The 19,989-nt window shown below is 42.4% G+C and overlaps 1 protein-coding gene across 1 annotated transcript in view; it reads right to left on the reverse strand.

Annotated features, from left to right (window-relative positions):
* The window catches only part of VWA8 (von Willebrand factor A domain containing 8), a 1,291,603-nt gene that overhangs the window by 900,574 nt on the left and 371,040 nt on the right, over positions 1–19,989 (reverse strand). Inside the window, exons 11-12 of the mRNA XM_085621802.1 lie at positions 8,123–8,257; positions 7,962–8,039 (exon numbers count right to left, since the gene is read on the reverse strand). Of these exons, the coding sequence (XP_085477928.1) occupies positions 7,962–8,039; positions 8,123–8,257 (213 nt within the window). The remainder of the gene's footprint in view (positions 1–7,961; positions 8,040–8,122; positions 8,258–19,989) is intronic.

The raw sequence follows: 19,989 nt of genomic DNA on the forward strand, positions 1-19,989 counted from the left end.
GTGCTGGGGAATGAGGGATTTTGGGGGAGAATGGAGACCCTGATAACTACCCACTTAGGACCAATTAACCAACAAGTCCTTAATATAGATAAGAGGTTGAGGGCATTAGATGAGCATGTGTTAAGACTAGGCACAGGGCATAACCCTACAACTATACTACACCCTGGGATAATCAACACTAACATAGATAAATCCCAAAATACTAAGGTCAGTAAGAAAAGTATAGCCCACACTAATGCCTCTCTTTCAACACCCAAACCAAGTACAAGTAAATACCTACCAAATGCGGAACCTCCACCTAAACAGATACCTAATACTAAAACAACTAAGGCAGTTAGTCCTGGAGGAGTGGATCAAACCACTGTTAGAAGTAACAGGGCACCAATGACACAAGCAAACAACGTCGACCAAGACCCCCCGATTGCCAAGTCGGTTATAACTGAAGAAATTAACGTGAGACAGATTCCGGCTCGCATTAGCTTACCCCCAGAGTGTGGAGCATATGTCTTGGTCCTAGCCAACGTGCCAAAATTGAGGAAGGACCAAGGGGAAAACCCCACAAGCTTAAAAAATAGAACTCTTCATTGGCTCTCTGTAAACTGTAATTTCCCAATGGAAGGAGCAGGGGAGATTATTCATACCCAAAGAGTAGGATGGGTGGGCCCACTAAGAAAAAAGTTTGAAGGGGATTGCATAATTATAAATTTTAGGTCCCCACAATGGGTACAATCTACACTTGTAAAATCCCCATTGCCCTCACCCTGGGAATTTAATACTACCCTGCTCCCCCTCGGGTACTTTTATAGACATTTAATTGATCTTAATTCTAATCCTGGGACCAACCTTCTAGCATATCAACTCGACCCGAATCACAATATTAGGAATAGCTATGGACACCCTCACTGGGATTCTAACTCCAATCTTAGGAACGGTCCTTTATTAGGTCATCGGACCATACCTCCACCGCTCCAAACGTCATATTTACCTCTCCCCACTCCCTCTTATTTTAACCCAAGAGAGAGACTTTATGAAAGGACCAACCAAAACTTTAACATGCCCCAGAATGAGCTAAGGTACACATACAATATTCCAATGCATAATCGATTTGAACAAGCTTTTTCCAACTTAGAATGTCAGGATTGACTGGGGAAAAGAGAAAGAGAGAGCGAAGATGTACCTATTATCACTGGGGAGTATTTACATCATAAACAAATTAATAAAATACAGACAATGGCAGCACACGATGCTGCCGCTATACTCCCAGCCCCACACGAGAACACAACTATCCTACCCACCCAATCTAAGCAGTGTCGTGGGAATAAGTCTTCTTGTGCTTTTAGACGTTCCAACTTGTCAATCCTCAGTTGGAACGTTGCTGGCCTTGAACCAAGATTGCTGGACCCTCAATGGGTCCATCTATTGGATGATAAAGACATCATTATGTTCCAGGAGACATGGGCCGTTGGAAATTTATATATTGAGGGCTATCACTGTTTCAGCGTAACTTCAAGTAAGCCCATTTTTGGTCGTGCAGTGGGAGGACTATTTATAGGCATTAGGACATTGGTGGGAGGTACCATTAAAGATTTATCAGAAGGGAACCCGAATATTCAGGTTCTTGAGTTGAAACAAAAATCCAGGATTTATATAATTAATTTTTATAATAATGATTTTCATTCTATACCTAATAAGAACTATATAGCACTCTCTAAGACCTTACAGAAATTGTAAGCAAATTTGGAATCAGAGGAGGAGATAGGGATTTTAATTGGGGGGGATTTTAATGCTAAACTTACAAAGAAATGTTGGGCTAAGGATAACAATCATATAGATCAAGCTGAAAGAAGGGGGTTTGAATTGGCAAACATACTAAGTGAGCACACCCTTAGCAATGCTATGGAAATGTGCCAAACACTTAGTATGGACTATGTCCCTACGTTCAGAGGGAGGGACTGTTGCTCAACCATCGACTAATTTTATGTCCCCTTATTTAGTGGATCGCATGATAGAATCCAAAGTAGTAAAGACATCATTTGGCGATCATAACCCCCTTACAATTACTCTGCACCTAGGCTCCGGCCCTGTATATGTGAAATTTAATGGCGCAAGAGACATCACACCCTCTGGTGATGGCCTGCGGCTAAAATGGAGGGGAATTGATAGTGGAGCCATTTTAGGAAGTGTACGAAATGAACATCCTGAACTAATCAATTCCTGTTTATCCTTAAATGGAAATAGTCACAGAATAATTACTGACTTTGGTAAACTGTGTTTAGTAATTAAAAATGTACTGTCCGTTCCATTGCCAAAGAAAGAGAAAGAACCAAGGTGGTTTGACTCCACCTGTTCAATGGCAAATAGGGAACTTCGTAAGGCTCTGTCTACTAAACCAAGGTGTACAGCAGAGGTACAGGTGGCCAGGAAAAATTATAAATTAAAAATAATTGAAAGGAAGGCTACACTATTGACGGAACAGTGGGAAACGCTGGTCGAAAGTGCTAATCTGAAGAGCAGCGGTCCCTTCTGGTCAGCCGTCAGGAAAATGCGAGATATGGGAAAACACTTATCCCCAATTAGCTGTAATATAACCAGCAGTATTTGGGAGGCCCATTTCTCCAATATATGCCACCCCTTCCGAGGAAGTAACTATTCCTACCTCGGAACAGCTCTGAAGCCTTCAGATCGACCTCCATGAGGTAGTCACAGCTATTAGAGAGAGCCTTGGCAACAAGGCTCCAGGTCCTGATGGACTCCCTATAGATATTATTAAGCATAATACGGACTTATGGGCACCAATCCTCCTTAATGTTTTTAACAGCCTGCCAATGGTGCCCATGCCTAAAACCTGGGCCACTAGCATCATAGTCCCAATTTTTAAGAAGGGTGACAGGTCAGACCCAGTCAACTACCGTCCGATCTCGCTCCTCGATAATACCCTAAAAATCCTGGGGCGAGTCATTTATAATAGGATGATAGAGTGGACCGAAGATACAGACCTACTAGACCCGTGTCAGATGGGATTTAAGAGCGGAGTGGGCACGGTGGAGCAATGTTTAAACTTAAAATTGATAATTGATAAGTATAATGTTGCTCGATCAAGCCCTATCTATCTCGCATTCATGGACCTCTCATCCGCTTTTGACCTAGTTAATAGATCTAAATTGTGGGCTATGCTTCTTAACTATGGTCTGGATGAGGCCCTTGTAAATTTTCTGGCTTACCTTCATACTTACCTTAAAGCACAAGTTAGGATTGGGGTCGGTGGTGATGTATCTGGAGCCATAAAAATAGGCAGGGGGGTTAGACAGGGGTGCGTTTTAGCACCTTTGCTATTTATCATTTATATTAACGGTCTTGCCAAAGCCTTGAAACAGGTGACGAGAGATGTTCCAACTATTCAGGGGAATTTATTACCAGTTTTATTATACGCAGATGATGCGGTCCTTATGGGCCGCACCCCCAACGCTCTCCGTTTGCTTGTTGGAACTTTTGTCCAACATATGGAGACATTAGACCTGCGTGTAAATTTTAAAAAATCTTTTATTATGTCTTGTGGACCTGGGAAAAGGAAGCTCAATACTATAAATGTAGGTTCGGATAAACTAGAATCCGTAACCTCTTTCCCATATTTAGGGTTGGTTTTCTCTGCGAACGGCTCATGGTGTGGGCATTCTGCCCACGCCATGGGCAAGTTCTCGAAAGCCACCAATTCTATGTTGAGTCTTTCACGCCCAAAGAGAATAGGTGCCACTAGAGCCATCTTAAAAAAATTTATATTACAGTGCATCCCTGTAGCCACATATGGGGCTGAAGTCTGGGGATCGGGGAGAAATTCAGGGATTCAGCGGGAGGAAAACCGCTTTTGTAGGAAAATATTGGGCGCACCTTTCTCCGCTTCTGAATTTATTTGCCATAAAGAATTAAACCTCCCCTATGTTTGTGATTTTATTAGAGCTAGACCAGCCCTTTTCTGGATCAAGATCTGGATAAATAACTCAGCAATTTTAACAAAAAACATTATAAAAGATTGCCTAAAATGTGACCACGGCCTGCTAATACCTTGGCTTGCTGAAGTTTTTAACACATTGCGTGCCGTGGATAAAGGTGACCTTTTCTCCGAACCAACCAGAATTGAGCCTAAAGATAAGGTCGTGGTTAAACAAGCACTTTATGCACTTTTTAATTCAGAAAGAATGGGGAGGGAATCGCTTAAATCTTCTGTTGTCACATACATGGGGAACGATTTGTGTAGGTATCCATTACCATCCTACCTCACTCTCCCCATGTCTAATTGGGAACGATCTTTGCTCTTTCGTTTAAGGGCTGGGTCTGTAAAATTTTTGTTGGCTTTTCCTTTGGGTTATCACCATACAACCGAATATAACCCATGCCCATGTGATGGCACCAGTAAACAGAACGATATCCACTTCCTATTCTTCTGTAAATTTTATTTAAAATATATTAATTGGTTTTTAACTCCCTATTTTAGAAAAGTAAGACCCCTCTCTTTAGGGGAATCCTGCTCACTGTTATTCTCTCTGGATACAGATGAATTAATCTTTCGCACTAGTACTTTTCTGAGATTAATAGTACGTGCACGTAAAATGATGGAAAATCCCTGAAAATTGTCTTATGAGAGTTGCATTTTTTAAATGAATTGTGCTTACTGCGGTATTTTTATGGATTGTATTACTGTGTAAATGAATTGTGTTTTTGTTGTACTTTTATGGATTTTATGAAACCCGAATAAAGGTCTTTTGAAACTTGAAACTTGACTGACTCAGTGTTTTATTCATAGCGAAACTCTTCCATGCAATGTTTCTCTTGTATCCATCCATCCTTTATCTAGTAAACCGGTCAACAGCTACAGACAAACTTATAAAAAACAACGAAGGAATCATGCTCCATCCTCATACCAAACAAAAGCATTGTGTATGAAGTGATGCAGAGATTAAAAAGCTAGAAGTTGAGAAGATATATTTATTATTAAACAAAAGGAAGCCAGCAGGAAGTGACACTGATAACCGTTTGCAACATCTCAAAGGAGGGAAACATGCTGTACTGTACGGCGTACAAGCCGAAAAGCGTTCTCTCAAGAAAACACAGCCTCCAACCTGATAGCAACAGACGTGTGTACTCGTTTCCACTATTTATGAGCTCCTCCAGGCCATTGCCAAGTAAGTGACACAAAGCAACCACCATACACTGTGTAACAAAGTGCATACCTCTATCTGTTATAATAAAAAAAGGTAAACCCTCACAAGCAAACACATCTTGTAAACACGCATTGACAAAGCCAATAAATCCAACAAGCCAGCACATGTAAACACAGGCATTCATAAATGCAGTTTATACCGGTTGCTGTTTATCACAATAAAATGTGTCCTATTGGCCTTGCCGGTGCTAGGAAAAATTAGCAAATAAGGACTGCATTCTATACAGCATAAAAGAAAGAAATACTTGAATGTGACAAACAACGTAATGACCAAATGTACTTTTCAGATGCAAAATAGCCCTTCATCATTTCCAACTGAAGCCGGAAGCTAAAATGATATGCCAAATACCCAACAGCAGGAGGTGATACAGTACTACTTATCTAGGTGGAGCCAAAGACCCCTTTATGTATATTTTAAAGAATCAGCTACATAACACCAGTGGACAGCTGCCCTGTTAATTCAGATCTAATAATGAATTGCAGAGGAACTGGCACAAACGTAGAAAAGAAGTGGTGGTTGAGGAAGGGCCATAATTAACGGGCAGGACATATGAAGCTCGTGAATACTAATTTTATTGTAATTCCCAAAAGAATCTATTGTGGATCGAGCAAGAGAAAGGAGAGGAGGAGGGAGGCGAAATGTTTGGTTTATCCTTTATTTTGCTCCCCTAATTGTATTCTCTACCGGCGGCTGGCTGGAGGCAGGTATTTGTCCTACTTACACAAAATAAAAAATAAAAAGAATTGATTCATAAAACTAAATTGCCCAATAGTGCTTTACCCATTATACAAAATAATAATTAAGTACTATCCTGTACATAATAATTGAAAACAAAATTTTAAGGAGCCACATAAAGTTCTATGAGAACTGTTACAATGTTTCTTCAGGAAAAATTATAGTTGTAAGCGCCATACTGGTACACCGTGAGGCCTCACCTCACGAGACATGTTGCACTCCGTACAGATGCTGACATATTCGACATCCATGCATCCCTTTTCGCCCTGGAAAACACCCTTTTTCTTTTCCAAAATACTCTGAATACCTTCTCTGGTTTGTAGAGAAATTTGCTCTTCTGGACATTGTCAGGACATGTTGACTTTTATGTGAGCTACAAAATATCCAAGCATATCAGTACAGCCACCGCATCACAGCTGGCTTAATGCCCATTGCACATGCAAATGCACTTGTGGTATCAATTTTTTCCCAAACAAGATTCTGAAATAAGCATGAAGGGAGAGCCAGAATCAGCCAAGGATTCACGTGTTCCCCTATCAATCGGTATGCAACACAAAGGAGATTTACAAGATGCCCCGTCTACCGTCCCTACATAGGCTTCAATGTTCCATACCAACTTGGTTATATCAGATTACTGATCAATACACATGCTCTCTGTTACTGTTGATGCATGCTTTGGTCAAATGACCAACTCTGCCTTGACTAACACAAGATGAGTTTGGCTGTTGGCAGAGGAAAATTGTGATCCACATTGGCAACAAAAGTAACTTTCAGAAAGCATTAGATCGCAAACTCTACCTTTCGTAATTTTAGTCATACTATTGTGACCCAGATCCTTTGACACAGCATTACAATTGTAAATAACTGATTCAACTATTAGACAGACACAAATGATCTTCCACACCTTTGGCAATATCCAAACTTGCTTTCTGTGAAGGATTTCTTAATAAGAAGCAACTATTGCTAAATTCTTTATTGGCACCGTGAACCCCTACTTGGACTCTAACGTACACCAAACTCACATGGTAATGCCAGAGCCCTCTCTGCTGCCATAGACATTAATAGGGTTCCAAAAACATGTGAAAAAAACTCATCCAGCTTTGTGTGGTTGAATAATATTGTTTATCAATCTATGAAATGCCCTTGTGTTCGGTCAGCAATATCTTTAACCTCCACCTAAACCTCACGATTTTGCAATGCTTAGAAAACATGAAAGATCCCAGGACCTACGACAACAAGTGAATGAAGTACAAAGTGTTTTATGGTCAAATCTGCTACCGTCAATGACCACCAGGTAATTACAAAAACAGTACCATGCTATTTCTTTCAATGGGAGAATATTCTACTGAAACACCAACAGTGCATTAATATGGTAAATTAAAATATTTTGGTCTAGTGAAGATTAACCAAGTACCACAAACTAAAATGTTACAAAGTAACAGGAACAAATAAAGCATGGAGAAGCAGTCACCCTTATGATGCAGATGAGTCATCCTTCCTTGCAAGAAGTAATACAAAGAGTCAGTACAACTCAGCGCGGTGCTCCACGTACACACTGCAGTTGGTGTGCGTTCAAGGAAAAAATTCAAGACAGCGCGGATGTGTCCTGCATGTGCCCCAGAGTCAGTTAAATAATACTGGCAGGCGGATTGCGCTAAGCAAATCCTGACACCCTTAGCCGCCTTGAATAAAACCTCAAGGCCACCACAAATGAGTGCCTACTAGCCATCAACAGATGATACTGCATATGTTTTCCACTCCACTTACAAAGACAGAAATGTGTAATTCTGGGAGTATGGTTGTGTTAAAACACCTTATGGTACAGGCGTCTGGTATCCAGCAAAGTTTGCATTAGCAAAGCCCCACATGGGTTCTAACAATGTGTTACTTAAATCTGTGACCGCGCCTTCTATTTCATCATTATTTCGATGTTCAACTAAATCATTGCATAATTTCCAAGAGTGCCATCCTTTCACAATCATCCAACAGCTTTGTATATAAAATGTGTACCTGATACAGCATAATAGGTTCTATTTCATATTGTAGCATCTCCGCAAACTCTTTGGCAATGACAGATTTTCCACAACCCTGTAAAAAAGAGAAATACATTCAAGGAATGCAGAGAAGAGAGGAAAATATAGTTAACTGCTAATGTATCCTATCCTTCTTACCTTTCCACCAATCAAACATAAATCCTTAACCATATGGGAATGCACCATCTCAGCTAATAGCTGCTCGTGACTGACGGTCTTGATGAAAGTTGATGAGCCTGAATTTGGTCGTGGTGGCCTAGTTCCAGCTGGGACCTCAAAGACACAAGGAAAGAAACAATCATTTCCACAATCTCCAATCATTTGACCAGCATGGATTTAAATAAATAATGTAATTTTACTAGAATACTCCTAAATGTGATCCCATTCTGCTCTAAAACAAATCACAACCCGGCCAAATGTACATCTCTGGGTATACGTGGGGTGTCCATTAGCACAAAAGTGTTTACAATGGCTACACATAGACATTGTACCCATCGATACCCGGACTCATACTAAAAGTAGACCTGTCCGTGTCACAAGACTGGCTCTCGTATCTAATGGTTTTCCACTCAATGGCGCAAAACATGATTAAATAAATCAGACTAAGAGCAGGAACATTGCTAAATGTATTCAAGTACTTTACGCAGAAGTGAGATTCTCCGTTTTCCAGCCAGTGGATATCATTGTTTATTTATAGCACTATCTGTGGAGGCATGTGAATTAATCTTTCTTTTTCAAATTCGCCAATTGCCAGTCCTAGCTTGCAATTTTTCATTTATTCACTCACTGATTCTGTATGAAAAGTAATTTCATTTTTTTAAGTCAGTGATTGACCTGTAACTTTCTTCATCTACCCCCAATCTATCTGTACTTTAACCTTGCTTACAATAGCTCATATGTGTATTCACATTTTATTTTGTCTTAGTGAGACTCACAAATTCACCAAAACTTGCGCGCTTGGGAAAACGGTGCTTGTTTCCAAATGCAAAATGACATCAGCATGACTTCAAATTTTTGGGAATTAATACTTTTACTGTCCACTAAATGCATTTTCTCCTTTTTGTACAATTTCTACACACCTCTGGGTACCTGCCTACTTCACTTTGTTCCCCAGACCCGTTCACTAAGAATCCCTTTTTCTGTGTGAATCCTTTCTAAAGACACAAAACTCACGAGTTTTGATGAATGTGTGAATGTCAAGATAGCAAGTAAAAACTGTGAAAATGTAAAAATATGTAAGCATGTAAAAAAAAATTATAACGTCCAAAAATGTTTACAATTGCATTAAAAACCAGACTGGAAACTTGGGTTGGTAACAACATCTTATCACATTGTCAGGCAGGTTTTAGAAAGAAAAAGCGCCATAGACAAGGTGTCTAGGTTCCATTTACTGCAGACATTTTTCAAGAAGTAGCTGCTGTATGGGGTGTCTGTGGATCTTCAGACCATCTTACACAATATCCCGAGTCAACTCCTTCAGAGGATATTACATCCTACAGACATTCCATCTCGCGCCTTGAATATTTTGGTATGGTTGCATTAACAATTTTTCCCATAGTACACTGGAGAGCTGCTGGGGAAACCACAAAGCGTTTTCCTGCGAACAGAGGCGTTTTGAATCCGCTCGTATTTTCTTTGTACATCACCCACGTGGAAGAGGGGGTGAGCTCATGCAGCAATGATGCCCCAGTGCTGGGAGGGTCTAAGATTGCAACCCGTATGTGCAGACAACGCTCTATTGATCTTAAAGATGCTATGTGACCAACAGAATCTAGTAAACAAATGTGAAGAATTCTGTGGCTCAAAAGGACTAGTCAACAACACTAATAAACTAATAACTAGATGGTTTTTAGACCACGAGGGCATTAAGAGTAATTTTAAGTTGGACAGCTTACCTCTTGAACTAGTGCATGACCTCACGTTATTGGGGCACGAAAAATTGAAAAAACGCATATTGATGTCAAAGAACCTGCACAAAGCATGGTGTAACCTGAACACTTTTCGAAGGAGTAGGGTAGATGAATGATATCCCTGCCTTCGATGTGCAGAAAACGCAGTTTTAGAACACTTCACTCTATGGGGCAGAAATCTGGAGTTAAACCAATGTAACACCGTCATTCTTTTGTAAAAATAATTTACGAAAACACCGTTTGGTACTACCACTTAGATTTCCTATACCTAGCTCCATAGTTTTTTTTTTAAACTCTGGCATTAAGGATCCTGTGACTAGCTAGACTAAGACAGCTCCTGCCCTCGGTCACAGTATGAGGGATGCCGGACCAAGCCTCTATAGGGAAGCCCTGTATTACATTCGAACTCCGCAGGTCCCTCCACTGGTTCAGGTAAGTTCGTGCCTTTCCGGGGCAGATAAATGTACCTTTTTATTGTCTTCTCCGATTATATTACCCTGGGCACAGCATCTGAGCTCAAATTCATGTATAAATTATCGTTATAAGAGAAACGGCCTGCAAAAATCCTCCAAGGGAACCTAGGCAGCGCTTTTCAACTCGCAAATACGTACCCAAATTTGAACCCAATTAGAAGAAGGTAAGTCCTGTGTTGGCAGCAGTCGTGTATGTGTATCTCCAATTCAGATATAGAACACTTCCCACTACAATGTTTTGTAGCAATTGGAAGTGAATGAAGCAGCTGACGGCATCTGCCCCATATGCCTAAGGGTGCCCGAAACAATGATCCATATTATATTTTTTTGTCCAGGCTATTATAACCTACGGGCAAAGTGGTTAGCGCCCCTATGCAGGAACATGGGTACCAGGCGGTACTTGGAAGCCTTTAGGATACTTAGCACTGATACGGTAGAGTAGATGTCTTTGCTATGGCCAAATTCCTGATGGCCTTTTAGATTAGGCGATCTAAGTGTACCCAAAGAAAGTGATCGATGGATGTTCACGCTTAATAGCGATGTCCCTAAGTGCATGTGCTTTAGTCAGCGAAATTAAGTGGGATGATAGCCTGTAGTTTCCCTCCCCAGGTCATTAACTGATCTATGTTGTCATTCCATGGGTTACCTCACAAAGAGACAATTTAGTGTATGCTGCTGCTGTTCTCTCTGGACTTTATGAACACTCTTTGCAACGCAAGTGCCTTAACTAATGTGTTGGAGGGATGAACACGAGTCGCTCTGAGCCGGCGCTGTTTTATTAGATCTCTTCCTGCGGTCTATGACGTATTGATGATGCAACTGCACGGGCACTTTATACTTAGATCATTTGAATGTATATGTATATTTTACAGCTTTTTAGCGTCAGAAACGTAATGGAACAATGACCCGGGGATATTGAAACAGCTCCTTGACTGAAACAAGCTGTACCTGCAGGGTCACTTTATACTGATCGATGTAATGTATGCTGCTATGGTCTCTCAGAGATCTTAAATACAGTTTGTGTCTAAGCCAAATGTAATTGATCAATTCAAACTGTAATTGAACGGCCGCTTTATATTGAAATTGTCTCATGGATATTGCCAATGTCTGAAAGGCCTGCGTTATTGATTGAAACAAGCAATTATGGTACAGGGCACTTAATACCGAAACATCTTGTAAGCTGCCTCGACTTTCCATGAACCCAATATATATTTTGATTGAAAGGTGGGTGTTGTTTTTAACTCATCTGCTACATTAAGTTATGGAATAGGCCCAGGATGGGGCATTTTCCTCATATTTTCTTCTGCTGGTAATGCGATTTGATTTGTATCTCATGTGGGGTTCCCTGCGAGCTCCCTATGTGTGCTGCACATATGTTTCTGTAACCCATGTCTATCATGTTTTATGTATGTTTACGTGAAATATTTATTTGTGATGTACTTTTAAGATCTTGGTGATGAAATCAAGTTTATGATGATGATGGAATGTTAAACGTTGGGTAGGCGAAATGTTTAACCTATAATCAGGGACACTGAAATTATGCGGTACGGGAGGACCGAATTATATGTCAAGGTTTCTATATTATGCAGCAAGAAAAAGAGAATTATGCACCTAAATGTGGCACCTTTTGTAATAGTATTAATTCATTCTTTTGACATTTTCATACACGTTAATACTATCTGAACAAAGGTTCCGCCTTGTTTGACCAGTTTAACATTCAAATACAGAAAACTGACCAGTCAACGTTTGCGAAGGGCCTGCCACTGCATAGCAACATGTGTCATCACTTCTTTGGTAATGTTTGATCCATGTGAGCTAGAAACAATAATGTTTTTCAAAATCTGCAGATTATCTATCAGATGATAGAATGTGTAACAAATGTGGCAAACGCAAATTTATGCAGAAAATGCAGCTGCAGCAAAATTAAATATTTTCAGTGGCCCTGCCTATAACTAGGGTAAGTCGGCTGGCCAGACAAAACATTATTACAATTATCCCGACTGGGTGGAAATAAAGATGCGATTTCTGTTCTGTCCAATATCCCATCCCTGGGACCACATTGCTCTGGGATTTGCTGAGGAGTTTGGGTATTTGGAACTCGAAGTCGGCACTGGGTTTAGTGAAATCTAACTCCTCAAGACCCGTGGTATTTTCGTTCTCACATTACACGATGGCTGCCTGCATAATCAGTGTTGCTTTTTTATGTTTTGAAAATTATGGTATGCGTCTGATATCATTTGATACATTTTTTTATTATATCTGAATGCAGTTTTATGGGTTGCAACCTAAAATAAACTTATCACCTAGCCAAAAATATTGAAGATCTTCATCTGTCAATTTCATCTAAAAAACTGTAAATGTGTTTGGCACAACTTGAGTTTCCTGCTCATGAGCTTAACAGCGCATATTTATATAAAATGAACCCTTAGACGCCCGACACCTTTTTCAAACTGTAACATCTTAGACTAAATCAAACGACAAACACTTTCTGAAAGTTCTATTTCGTGCCCATGTTGATGGAAATCCTTTCAGTGGTTTTCGCTGTAGAGGAGAGCAAAATTAAACTAAAGAATAAGTTACTCACTTTCACTTATACTTTTCCTGGTAGAGACTATCTAGTCGCAGATTCCTGATCTCAGAATGATCCCCAGGTGTCAGACTGGATCCGGTAATGCTTGTGCAGTGCCCCAGCATACCAGTAGGTGGCACTGGTCAGCTCCATGTCGGCAAAGTCCCCGCTGGAAGTGTTTATTTTCGTGACTTCTCCACGCTAGAAGCGTGGAGCTGCGAAGAATGCTGATGGACTTGTGTGCATCACTATGGGCATCAAGAGCATGACTCTATGCAGAAATCAGTTCTCAGAGTGGGAATGATGGGAGGTTCGGTTAGATAAGCAGATTGCTTATCTTAGAATAGCTACCCAAGCAATACCTCCCTGGAGGTTGGTCTGCAAACAGATTATACCAACAAGTCCTGTAGGACCGAATGGGCAAAGTGCCTGTCATTACAGCCCTGACAGTCCAGGCACTAGTGCTTGGTGAACATGTAAGGACGTCAACATTGCTGCCTGACAGACGTTCGGGACAGGAACTCCGTGAGCAAATGCAATGGTTGAGACTTTCGCTCTAGTGGAATGAGCACGCAAACCCTCAGGGGCTTGCTTTTTGGCAAATGCGTAGCAGATCTTTATGCAGAGCACTATTTATTGTGAGATGGTCCATTTCTGCACAGCCTTTCCTTTCTTTGCCCCGACATTCCCAACAAACAGTTGGTCATCCACCCAGAACTCTTTGGTTTCATCAATGTAGAACGACAACGCACTTTTTGGCTCAAAATGGTGGAGTCTCTCCTCTTCTTTAAAAGGGTGAGGTGGAGCAAAAAAATAGGCCTAGTAAAATTTTGAGCTACATGGAAAGGTGTCACCACCATTGACAGGAAGAAAGCATGAGTTCTCAGAACCAGTTTGTTTGGATAGGATGTCAGGTAGGGAGGGTGGACAGAGTGCCTGCAGCTGGCTGACCCTCCTTGCAGTTGTTATGTCTATTAGAAAAGCCGTTTTGATGGTTAATACTCACAGTGGGCAATTGTGCAGTTGCTCAAAGGGTGCGCACATGAGGAAGGTTAAGACCATAATGAGGTTGCATAGGGCATGGTAAATCGTCTTTGGGGGGGAAACAGATGCTTGAGTCTCTTAAGAAATCTAGGGCCAGATGTACGACCATTAAGTTTTTCGAGTCTCAAATTGCGCAAAATTGTGACTCGCAATTTGCGACTCGCTAAATTTAATGTACAACAGTGTCTCAGACACTATTTGCAATTCCCAATGGGGTCGAAAATTGCATGCCTCATGCATATTAATGAGGCTCCCACAATTTTCGACCCCATTGAGTATGGCTAGTGCTCCCAGGGATGGTGGCCTGCTGGGGTCAGCAGACCACCATGTCTGGGACTGCTTTTAAATAAAGCATTTTAAATTCAGCCCGTTTTCCTTAATGAAAAACGGGCTGCATTTAAAAAAGGAAAATGTAGCCGCGTGGCGCAACTCTGGGTGACACTGGGACTCCTGTTGGCGAAGCGCAACATAGCCCAAAGATGGGGTTCTAGGCAGGCTCCTACCCTCGCCCAATGGTGTAGAGACATGGACACTACAATGGTTGTTGAAAAAACAGTGTACATCCATAGAGGCTGCCCCAAAAAGTGGACCCAGGTATGGGGAGGGTGGAATGCATACAGAGGGAATATATGTGACCCCCCGCGTGAGACCTCAGAATCGGAACTGAGTGACTGAGCTCATATGGTCTACCCATCAATAGCTTATGACCTGCTATACCACTACCTGATATAGCGGAAGTCCAATGTGATACCTTGCACCACTAATATGCCAATTTCTTGTAAAGGTGTTTTTTGAATTTATGTACACAATCAAATGGTCGTAATGCTGATATATTCAATGCCAATGTACGAAGTTTTGTGTTTGAATTTATCAATAAAAATACTTTGAAATAAAAGGAAAATGAAACTTTTCAGTTTCATTTTTTAAGGGCAGGCAGTGGTCTCTGGTACCTCTGCCTGCTCTTAAAAAATATTGACGCACCCATTCACAAACGGGAAAGGGGTCCCCTGGGGACTTCTTCCCGTTTGCGAGTGGTTTACCACCTACTTGAAGTAGATGGTAAACTGCGAGTGTTTTAAGGCTGCAAATGCGGTCGCAAAACAACAGTACATGGCTTGGTGACTCGCTATTAGGAAGGGGCGCCCCTTCCCAATAGCGAGAGTCGCAAATGCTATCTTGCGAGTCACTGACTCGCAAAATAGCATTTGTACATGCATGGAACCTTTTTGCAGTCGTAAACGGGCCGATCTCCTGTTTGCGGCCACAAAGAAGGGTTGTACATCTGGCCCCTAGTCAGAACAGGTGACTTGAACAAGGAAGGTTTGTCCGACAACCACAAGAAAGCCGAGATGGCTGACAACCTTTAACAATGCCCAGAGCAAAGCCCTGCTGGGCCAGAGAAAGAACAAACAATACATTTGGGCTAAGGGTGTAGAAAGAGGATCAATGTTCTTGGATGCACACCATGTTACAAACCAATCCCAATAACAAGCGTATACCATCTTGGGTGGCGGATGCATGGCTGCCCGAATAACTTCACAGACTTCGGGAGGAAGGTCGAAGGCTCTCAACTGCTGCCGCTCAATCTCCATGCATGAAGGTTAAGGGTGTGCCGGTATGGGTGCAAGACCCAGCCCTGCTGCTGCTAGAGAAGATCCTCCTGAAGGGACAGCTTATCAGAGGACCGATGCTCATGCTAAGGAGTTTGGGAAACCAAACTCTCCATGTCCAACCCAGGGCTAGAAGAATGATTTAAGCCTGTATTTTTCTGATCTTCTTGAGAACTCTGGCAGGAGTGGTATTGGCAGAAAGGCGTACAGCAGGCCTGAGCTCCAATCTAGATGAAAAGGGTCTCTGAGCAAGAGCCGCCTTGGAAAATCCGTGAACAAAACTGCTGACATTGCTCATTCTCAGCGGTTGTGAACAGATCTAACCAAGGTTCTCCCCAATCTCTGAAGAGACCTTGCACCACATATGGAAGAAGATGACATTTGTGATCCACTATGCATCAACGGCTGTGTTTGTCTGCTCTGGCATTCAGAGAGCCTGACGTGTTGAACAACCAGGGAAATGCCCTGGCGTACCAGCCATGTCCAGATAGGCAGGGCCTCTTGACACAGGATCCATGACCCCACCCACTCTGTTTGTTGCAGTACCACATTGTGGTGGTGATGGTGTTGTCCGGGACACCTGAAATTAGATGTACCTTGATTGAAAGAAGAAAGGCTTTCAATGCCAGTCAGATAGCCCGCTGATCCAGCAGGTTAATGTGAAGCAGCTGCCACTAGTCAGAGCTGGGTGGGGAAGGGAGAGAGGTTTGCTGCTAACCCAAATGCAGTTTGTCAGCCACCACTGCAGGTTTTTTGCAGTCCCTTCGAGCTCTGGACCATGTCGAAGACGTTGCCCTGATGCAGTGCCCACCGAGACTTCAGGTCCCACCGCAGAGCACACAAATGCCAATGGGAAAGTGTTACAAGCAAGATGTAGGAGTCCATGAGGCGCAACAGCCTCAGGGTCAGTCTCACTGAAATCCAGGACAGAGGTTGAACCATCTGAATCATAGCCTGAATATCCTGGACTTGCCGTTAGGGAGGATAGAACCGAAACTGAACTGTGTGCAGAACTGCTCCGATCAAAGGAAGTAAGTCTGAGAATGAGTCAGGTGTTGATAGTGAACCCCAGCGAGTGCAGGAGGTCCGCCATAGTCTGGAGGTGGGAGACGACTGGCTCGGGCGAACCCACCTTCAACAGCCAATCATCGAGGTGTTGCAGGGATTCTGCTAAGGAACAGAACTATGCTTGGGACCATAGGACATTAGTAGGTAGGGACTGCGTCACCATACCACCTCAGTACCAATGAACCAAGTTTGACTAGCTATAGTTCCTCACTTGCCCTCCTAACAATACCCAGAGAGACAAGTGAATTGACACCCCAGAACACAGCACACCGACCCTCTCAGGGATCGCGGTAACAGGACACCCCGTTCCGTTTTCACACTCGTACTCGTCCACAGTCAGATATACCAGAGATACGAAGAAAGTTTAAAATGTTTATTTAACTATTGTGCTCTAGAATGCAGTGTTCGTGCCACAATCAGAAAAGAAATGCTTAATAAAAATATCGTCAGCATAGTCACTAAACCATATATTATGAAAAGCCCTGTCATTATAAGACAGTTAAGCCTAACCCCCTCCGCTTCTACAGAAGCGGAATGATCATATAACAAAGGTCTCTGGGATTTATAGCGGACCCCGTACCTTAGCTTACAAAGATGGACGTTCTACATCTTAGGCACAGCCTTGATCTCCTCTAAGAAAGTCTCTCTCTCTCTCTATATCAATTACATTGCTGTGCATACCTACATGACAAGGTGCATATGAGCACAAAAAAACAGCTGCACTCATGTGTTGTGTCTAGGTGCTAGTGACTAATAAGGGACACAGTTGTTTGACCTTGTCTGCTGTGTTCAGATTAAATCCCAGGAAAGAAAATAACGTAAAGACAGCTACAAGTTCTTTGTGAAAATGCAATGTGGCACAAAAACAAACGTGTTTATATAGTAACATGCACATAACAAATGCAGCCTGTATCGTGCAGTTAGGCCAACCTAGGGAAAACCACAATGGGCCATGAACCGAACACATGACAAAGGTAAGGGAAGATTGGAACGCATGACCTCTGCAGATGTGCTGCAACACCACCATCCCCTTGGTGAACACCCAAGGAGTGCTGGTCAGGCCAAAGGAAAGCACAGCAAACTGAAAATGCTTGTGGCCCACCGTGAAGCGCAGATGGTGCCTGTGGCAGGCAGATCAGGAATGTGAAAACAGGCATTCTGCACGTCCAGCGCTACCATTCAGTCTCGACGAGCTGAGTGCAGACAGGACCTGAACTAACATGAGCATCTTGAATTTCTCTTTCTTCAGGAAGAGGTTGAGAAGGTGCAGGTCTAAGATAAGACAGAGGACTCCGTCCTTCTTGGGCACCAGAAAATAATGGAAATAGCAACCATGACCTAATTCTGATATGGACACGCTCTCAATGGCTCCTTTGGCAAAAAAAGCCAGTACTTCCTGATAGAGCAAGGAGAGATAGTCCATCAGCTGATAGTGAGAAGAGGGCATGGGTGCAGGAGTTTGTAGTATTCTTGGTAGCTCCACACCACCTCGTGCCACTTATCGTTGAAGGCTGGTGTGGAGCTAACATTCTATGGAATGAGGTGTTTGAAGAAACACTGATGATTGGGAGATCTGACGGAGGGGTGGCTTCATGCCAGGAGCTCAGGGTGGTTTTGGTCTTCGACACTTCAAAGTGAACGGCTTTCTACTCAAGTTTGGCTTCCGACCATCATTACCACAGTGTTTCCGGAATGGCGATGGAATAGAACCTCTGCAGGTCCTCCCTGAGCTAGAATGCAAGCGACCCAGGACCAGTTTGGCCCTCATCAACAGATGTGGCATTGGTGTGCAAAATAACGATGGATTGGGATGCGGCCCGAGTGATTACTAGTCGCTGTGATTAGTTCAAGCATTCCATCCATTACTGTTTTGTATACTTATTATGTAGCGATAATTGGGATGGGTATGCCCATGCATGGGTCCCGTACACACTATGTCACACTATGTCACTTGAACAAAGCTGAGCCTGGCAGATGAGCCCATAATTAGGGCGAAACCAGTCCTGGGTTGCTTGTGTTTCACTTCAGGGAGGGCTTGGCTTGGCGATTCGGGCACTTAGGAATCAGAGTGAAGACTGATTTGCATAAAGCTGGGTCCAAACTGAGATGGCATGGTGTGCAAAATAACACAATGGATTGGGATGCGGCACCATGTGATTAACAGTGGCTGAGATTAATTTAAGCATTCCATCCATCACTGTTTTGTATACTCAACATGAAAAGAAATCACAACCTTTGGCCAAAAGGCCACCCAGGTCCTTATAACCACTTTATCCCAAAACAAGGTAGTGTAAAGTGGCTATACCGAGATAGCTTGCAGGTCACTGATGTGATGAGTCAAAGTTACCACAACCAGGTACACAGTCTTCAGAGTAAGGAGACTAAGTGGACAGTTGTGCATTGGTTCAAGAGTGGGAGGAAGGTGAGGCCCAAAATGAAATCCCACAGTGGAATCACAAAGGGTTAAGGGGCTAAACACATGTTGCAAATCTTTGTGAAACCTGTCTTGAACAACGACAGGGAGGAAAAATAACCTTTACCGGTGCCCAATGCAAGCCGTTGCTGGGTCAGGGATAAAACAAACAAGACATCCAACAGTTGCTCCAGTAACGCTCCTTATTGCGGGTGCCGCATTAGGCCAAAATAAAAATTCTAAATATTTTCTGTAAACTTTTCATGTAAAGAGTTCTTATCTTGTTGCCCAAACAGCACTTGAGAAATAATAAAGAGCTTGACAAAGTTTAAGTATTTTCAACCTTTGCTGGAGATAATAGTTATAGCCATATGATTTACAAAGGGTACACTGCGGAAGAGAGTTTTCAGCAAAACTGAAATGAACCCATACAATTTGGGTGTTGGTCAGTTACCGATCAGCTAGGAAAATGTTCCAGCACAGGTGCTTTCTCAGTAATTAAATCATGCACTTACGTTTATATGAGAAGGCTATTTGTTTAGAGGACTAGTGCTAAAGAAATGACAACACCTGAAACTAACAAATAAAAAAGGATAGAGGTATTCTATATGAGACTATTTATCGATTCACCACCTGATCCCTCATCTTCAACAGGGCAGGCGCATAATGTACGAAGGGCGTGGGGAACCTTGCTGGCAATTGGAGGCCACAGATGCAAGCAGTATCAGCCCACCCAACTAACCACTCACTACCATCCAAAGGGGTCTGCAAAGGCTCGAAAGATCTGCCACACATTACTAGTTAACGGAGGACTAACCAGAGAGCACAATTCAGGCAGAAACATGTTGATCACTCTCTTTGGATGAATTGTTGCTCCCTGTTGCCTTTGAACTCTGCCCTGTAGGGTCAACAATTAAA

The sequence above is a fragment of the Triturus cristatus genome, chromosome 8 (assembly GCF_964204655.1).
Source record: "Triturus cristatus chromosome 8, aTriCri1.1, whole genome shotgun sequence".
NCBI lineage: Eukaryota > Metazoa > Chordata > Amphibia > Caudata > Salamandridae > Triturus > Triturus cristatus.